Source organism: Propithecus coquereli, unplaced genomic scaffold (assembly GCF_000956105.1).
Source record: "Propithecus coquereli isolate 6110/MARCELLA unplaced genomic scaffold, Pcoq_1.0 Scaffold748, whole genome shotgun sequence".
Classification (NCBI taxonomy): domain Eukaryota; kingdom Metazoa; phylum Chordata; class Mammalia; order Primates; family Indriidae; genus Propithecus; species Propithecus coquereli.
This window is the reverse complement of record NW_012153596.1, coordinates 984,852-991,430: the sequence shown is the minus strand read 5'-3', so window position 1 is coordinate 991,430 and position 6,579 is coordinate 984,852. Positions and strand designations below refer to the sequence as shown.

Below are 6,579 nucleotides of genomic sequence, written 5' to 3'. Positions count from 1 at the left end.
AGTCCCCTAAGCTTCCCCCTCACGTTCCCAGGTGCACCCAGAGGAGCCCAGAGCCCTAGAGTGGAGCCCAGACCTTCCTGTGCTGGGGGACCCCGAGGGACTCCTGGCCAGTGTTCCCATTGTCGTCCAAGTGCCGGGCCTCCCTTGCTGCAGGGTGGCTCTGAGGGCCCATTGCTTTCCTTTCCTCTCCCGGGTCCCCTCCCAGCATCCCTGGGGAGTGGAGGACTGGGCTGTGAGGGGCAGAAGGGAGAGCTGAGGTGCAGAGGTGTGGCTGGGGGGAGGGGCAGGCAGCTGGGCCGTGCCCTCCCCTTCCCTGCCCTCCCCTCCCTGGACTCAGTTCAGGCGGAACCTGCAGCTTCTGGGGGCTGCGCCCGACTGGCCGGGATCTCCCCTCTGCTCCGGACACCTGTTGGCCAGCAGGGCTCGGGCCTGGGGCCTGGTAGGGCTTCGCCACCACCCCCACCGGGTCCGGGCCAAGAGGCCAGGCCGCGATACCCGGTGTGAGAGCCTGGCTGAGGGGGCCGAGCCTGTGCACCCTCCGTCTCCCCCAGTAGCCTGCTGGGTCCCCTCCACCCGGGGTTTCCTCAGTGTGGCTGGGTCACCAGGCCATCTGCCCCAGCAGGGTGGGGGTCCCCAGTGCTCCTTTTGTTGGTCTCATCTGCTTGGTCTCCCTTGGGAGGCCCCAGTCTCCCTCCCTCCTGCCTCTCTGGGTGGCCTCCAGCTCACCGCCTGATCTGGCCTGCGGCCTCTCACCAGGGCCGTCCCCAGAGGCCTCTTCCCCCTAGTTTGGTGTCTTCTGCCTTTGCCGCCCCACGTGCGTCCCTGCCGCCCGGGCATGATGTGGTGGGGAGGGGAGGGGACGGGCCCTCCTGGACAGCCTGGCTCAGCCCAGGGGCGGTTCCCCCTGGGGTCCCTGCCAGGTGGGGGCTTGGGAGAGCATGTGCGGCAGCGCCCTCTCTAGGTGGCGCCGGCACGGGGAAGGGGGCAGTAGGCTCTGGGTGACTCAGGCCAGGAGGGGGTGCCCCAAGGGTGCAGAGTCCTGGGTACCCTGTGGGCTGAGGGGAGGGGGTGGGGCCTCAGGGGCACCTCCCAGCTCCCCACTGGCACTGGACATTTCTGGTGCTGCCTCCTGCCCACTCTGTCTTTGATCCAGTCTTAGGAGCCGTTTTGGAATAAAGAAAAAGGGAGAGACTATGTTACACAGGTGGTGACTATTTCCTTCCTTCCGTCTTCCCTCATGGCACATGCCACAGTGGTTGCCAAGTACATCCAGCTGCCCCGTCCTCCCCACCTGCTGCAGGTCCACGGCCTGAGGCCTAGAGAAAGCCATTTTGTCCTAAAACCTGGACATCTCTTTTCCCCTCCTTGGCTTGCCCCAAACCCTGCTCCTGTTTCTCTCCACCCCAGCTGCTACTCCCGAGCTTTGGGATGTCAACCTTTCCACCACCCCGGGCCCCATGTGGGTTCCTGCTGGGCTCCACTTGCCTCTCTGTCCTTCCCCCACTGTGCTGCCGTCCGACAGCAGTCCTGGGTAGTGAGTGCTTGCTGGGGGACTGTACTCAGAGGTGAGGTTCGTTGTTCCTCTCAGTGTACTCGATTTGTGATTAGCTGCTGAACAGGAGGATGTCACTGTCATTTTCCGGTCCTGGAGGCATCCTGCTTATTTTGTTCTCCATGTATACAGGCTCATTGATGACATCATCAAGTCCTTATTGTCAAGATAGCATCCCCTGCCCATGCCCACCACCCGCCATAGACCATCCAAGCCTCAGGCCAGCTGCAGGGCCAGCTTTCATTACCTTGTATTGGGATTGGGATAGTGAGGGGCAGGAGCATGGGGAGTCCATGCAGCTAGTGGCTGGGCACTGGTTGGAGGTGCTTGCAGCAGTCCAACAAGGGAGGCTGAGATTTTGTGAGCAGTAAGAAAATTAGAAGTGATTCATTCTTTTCTGCCTATTTTAAATGCACAGAATCATGCAGGTATTACTTTTAGAATCACACACACAAAAAAAGGTGGGGACAGACTAGAATGCAGCAAAGAGGTCAGGAGCAGGTAGGGTCCCAGTCCTGCCATAAACTGTGTAACCATAGATAGCCAAGAGCCCCTGAAAGCTCAAGGGCCCATGGGTGCATACATAGGCACTGCATGGGTCCTGTGCCAGGTGGGAGGCCAGGGTGAGTCCCACTGCCCACAGCAGGGAGATGAAAGGTAAGGGCCTGCTTCCCTGCCCTCTGCTGGCAGCTGGAACCAGACTTGCAAGGCATCACGTGGCTTTCTATCCTGGGTTTCTTCAGCACTTGCTTTCCAGTTTAAGAAACATGTATGGGCCGGGAGCGGTGGCTCACGCCTGTAATCCTAGCTCTCTGGGAGGCCGAGGCGGGCAGATTGTGTGAGCTCAGGAGTTCGAAACCAGCCTGAGCAAGAGCGAGACCCCATCTCTACTAAAATTAGAAAGAAATTAATTGGACAACTAAAAATGTATAGAAAAAATTAGCCAGGCATGGTGGCACATGCATGTAGTCCCAGCTACTCGGGAGGCTGAGGCAGGAGGATCGTTTGAGCCCAGGAGTTTGAGGTTGCTGTGAGCGAGGATGACGCCACGGCACTCTAGCCTGGGCAACACAGTGGGACTGTCTCAAAAAAAAAAAAAAAGAAAAGAAAAGAAACACGTATGTAAACTTTGGAGACTGAAATACATATCTAAGGCAGAAAACCTGGGAGATAAGTGAGAATATAGACAGGTGAAGAATTTGAGTATGCAGAGATGATCAGGCATTTCAGTCTTTGGAGCTTTGCCCACGTCACTAAACACGCAGCAGTTCAAGAGCTGAGGAACCACCCATTACCGAGATGCTTGCTTTCCATCCCCACGCCCTTAGACACGAGGCTTTTCCCAGTGACGACATTGGCAGATAACTGGTATCGTACATGCAGCTGTACCTGCACTTCCAAGTGGGTTCTCTCTACATACTGTTGTACCATCATTATAAGTTGTTAACAAGTGCTTTGGGGAATGAGGGAATAAAACTCACAAACAAAACGCAAACATTTTTGGGTAGCGCTTGACCCCTACCCTCAGACCAAAGCGAAAATGCAGAACCAATAAAGCCAGACAGTGATCCTTGAGACCTAAGCCCCAGGGCCTGTGCCATGGGACCCCAACCCCTACCCCAGCAGGGAGAGCCAACACGTTAAAAATAAATGGTCTTTTTATTGTGTGTCCACGAAAACAAAGTCAGGGTGGCCTTTGGTTAATCCCCCCAACAAGGTGACAATGAAACAGGAGGCATGCATGACAACCACCACCACCACCACCACCACAGTCCCCTCTGCAGGAGTGAGGTCTTGCTCTCCCAGGCCCTAAGGGTCTGAGGAAGCAGGGCCAGGAGGCTCCAGAGGAAGGCACACCAGGTCCACCTTACGCAGGAGGGCCTGAGTGTGCTGCCTCCCTGGCAGGACAAGGCAGGGGAAACAAGCACTGCCCCGGGCTAGGCCCACCCCTGTGAGTTAGAACACAGAAAAGCCCCCACCCCCCACCCCCGACCCCCAGCAAACACTGCTAAGGCAGTCAGCCAGGACTTCTGAGAAGAGCTGGCTCCAAAGCTGAGACCCTCAGGGCTCCATCCAGAAGGGGTTGCCTTCCTCAGCCTGCATGGAGTAGTAAACAAAGAGCAGGAAGGCCGCAAAGACCAGGAAAAGCAGCAGCTGCCCCCAGAGCGGGACCTGGCGATCCTGGCCGAGACCAGCCCCAGGGGCTTGCTTTTCCGGCCGGATGGCACGGCGGGCAAGCCATGAAGGAGGGGCAGATGAAGATGAGGACACAGAAGAGGCGGAGGAGGATGTAGGATAATAGGATAAGCCCAGGGAGCTCCTGGAGACGTTGGAAACAGGGCGGTAGTGCGCAATGCTCTGGTAGGCACTGTCCCGGTCATACATGCGGCGTTCCCTGTGGTAAAAGAGGGGAGTAGGTGGGCCAGGGTGCCTGGGCCCAGAACCAGCCCCTGGGCCTCCCCACTACTCACCTATCCTTGCCTTCCTTTTCAGGAAAAGAAAAAAGATTGTCATCACGCACCTGCAGAAGAGAATCGGGGTGAGGAGACTGGCTGGCAGGGCCACTATGGCCCTGCTGTGTCCCTCAGTCCAAGCTTCCCCAGCTGGCCCACTCTGACCATTGCTTAAAGGCTAAGCCCACCCCCATCCCGCAACGGTTCTGGGTTCTCAGCCTTTGGTCTATGGGGCCTTACCACCTGTGCTCAGTGACTGTCCTGGCTGTCCATGCCCCAGCATCCTCCTTTCTCCCCCAGGATGCTCAGAAAGAGCTCAAACCTAGATCCCAGACCAGGGTGCAAGGCACGTCCCATGTGCTCTAGTCAAATAGCTCTGATGGCTCCCCAAACTGGGACCCTGAACAAACAGGTGTCTGCTGACCCTAACTCTCCCTAGAGGCCTAGGAGCCACCATTTTCACCCAGTGGTCCCCTCGATTTATCCAAACCCAGCCATGATCCTCTAGCTTATAGCCAAGTACAGGGTGCCTGCCAACCAGCTCACCTGGTGGTGGAAGGTGTCAGCATCTGAGAGTGGAGTCACAGGCTGGCGGAAGCCCTTGGACGTGCTCACAGACTCGGGCTCCCCATAAGTCCTGGTGGTCAAGTAACTCTCCTCATAGTAGTCGTCATTATAGCCTTGGGAAGGGGGGGCAGTGATAGCAGAGGGAGCATTGGTGTCCCCCACCTGGCCCGATGGCCCTAATCTGAATCCCATTTCACAGCCTTCTACCCTCTAGGGCTGAAGAGTGGTGGGGGTTGAGGTCTCAGGGTCTCCCTGTGACCGCAGTCCGTGACACAGTGGGATGAAGGTGCCAAGGTGCCCACCCACCCTGCCTTACCCTTGCTCTGATAAAGCAAGGCGTCTTCTTTCTTGGGCAGGTCGTACATATCTGAGCCCACCGACGCTGAATGCGAGTCTAAGTTGAAGAGAAGAGACAGAACCATTTGCCCCCTTGGTTCCCTCCCTTCGCCCCAGTGCCCCTCTGGACCAGCGCTCTGCCACGCCCTCGCGACCTCATCCTCCCCGTCTCCCAAGCCTCATCCCCAGAGGCAGCGAGGCGGGGACCTCACCTGAGAACCGATAGGAGAACGAGGCGGACGAGTTGGGAGGAGAGAGCCTCCGCCTCTGGGTCTCGTACTCGAAGATTTTCTTTTCGTAGAGCTTGCGAGTGGAGCCTGGCCAGACACGGGACGGTGAGGGACGCGGGCCGCGAGCCCGGGGAAGAGCGCGGGGGTGGGGGGCGCGAGGGGGGGAGGCTCAGGGCGGAGCGGGTCCCGGGAGGGGTCCCACCCGCCGCTGCGTACCCACGACGGGCCCGTGCGGGATGTTGTACTGGCGCAGCACGGCAGCCAGCTCGGCGTCCGACAGAACCGCGTAGTCGTCCATGGCTGGTGGGGTGGCAAGGCCTGAGGTTGGCCCGGGCCTGGCGAAACAGGCCAAGCAACGGCTGCCTCGGAGCGCGGCGGGGATAGCGCGAGCGCCTCGGGAGCGGCCGCGCTCGCGTCACGCCTGCGTCATTCTCGCATCACGGCCGCGGACACCGCAGGCTGCGCGCGCTGCGGGGGGCGGAGCCAAATCGCGCGGAACAGCTGGCGCAGATCGGTCTGGCCTGGAGAGTGGGCGGGGCGGGGCCGCGCATTGCGGGGCGGGGCCGCGCATTGCGGGGCGGGGCCGCGCATTGCGGGGCGGGCCTGGCGACCACATACGTCACAGGCCGACCGCATTGGCTAGGGGTGGAAGGGGGCGGGGCCTGCGGGGGAGTCGAGGCGGCGCAGACCGGTAGAACCTTGGGAGCGGGCCGGGCTGAGAGGCCAGGGAGGGTTGCGGCCAGCCAGCCAGACGTCACACGCCGGCGTGTTTGGGCCAGACCTGAGAGATGGACGGGGCCTGCGAGCGAGGGGAACCAGCAAAGATCTGCCTGGGCGTGGGAGCGGGCAGAGTCGGCGCTCTTGGTGTGGCTGCGGTCCCTGAGTCGCTTGGGCTCCGCCCCGTCCCTGCACCCCGCTCGCGCCCCCTGCCGTCGTCCCCCTTCCCCGAGCTCCCGGCTGCCCAGGCAGCAGCGGGCAAGAGCGAAGCCTTGGCGACCGCCGGCCCCGGCAGGCACCGCTGGGAGCGCTTTGCGTGAGCAACGCCAGGGAAGCGGCTTCCCGGCTGGGCCCCGCAGAGCCCCTGCCCCAGGCCCGCTCTTCTCGTCTGCATGGCCCTCGCTTGCGCACCTGCGCCCGCTGCTTCCCACCGCCTCCCTCTCCCCTTCCCTCGCTCCCTCCTTCCTCGCTCCACCCGGGAGGAAATGGGGCACTGGGCCAGGAGGCCGCCAGCACTCCAGGAGCAAGCAGCCTTCGAAGGGGCCCGGGCAAGCCAATGGGCACGGGCAGAGGGCGCAGTGTCATGCGTGCAGAGGCAGCGTGTGTCCGCCTAACTCTCCGTGCTGTTCACCTGGGGCCCGCGGGGGGTGCTTTCCTCTTCAGTCAGAATGGCCCCTAGCCCAGCGTGATCCCGGCCCAGCGTGGCAGGGCAGAGGGCTGAGGG

General features: G+C 60.9%; 1 protein-coding gene across 1 annotated transcript; it reads right to left on the bottom strand.

Annotated features, from left to right (window-relative positions):
* Positions 1–3,550: 3,550 nt before the first annotated feature.
* On the bottom strand, positions 3,551–5,578 carry EMD (emerin). Its single transcript, XM_012661973.1, has 6 exons — positions 5,355–5,578; positions 5,121–5,225; positions 4,889–4,966; positions 4,552–4,685; positions 4,024–4,073; positions 3,551–3,947 (listed from the first exon to the last, which is right to left on the bottom strand). Exons 1-6 carry the CDS (start codon positions 5,434–5,436, stop codon positions 3,614–3,616), a joined length of 783 nt encoding a protein of 260 aa, XP_012517427.1. The 5' UTR covers positions 5,437–5,578; the 3' UTR covers positions 3,551–3,613.
* Positions 5,579–6,579: the final 1,001 nt, after the last annotated feature.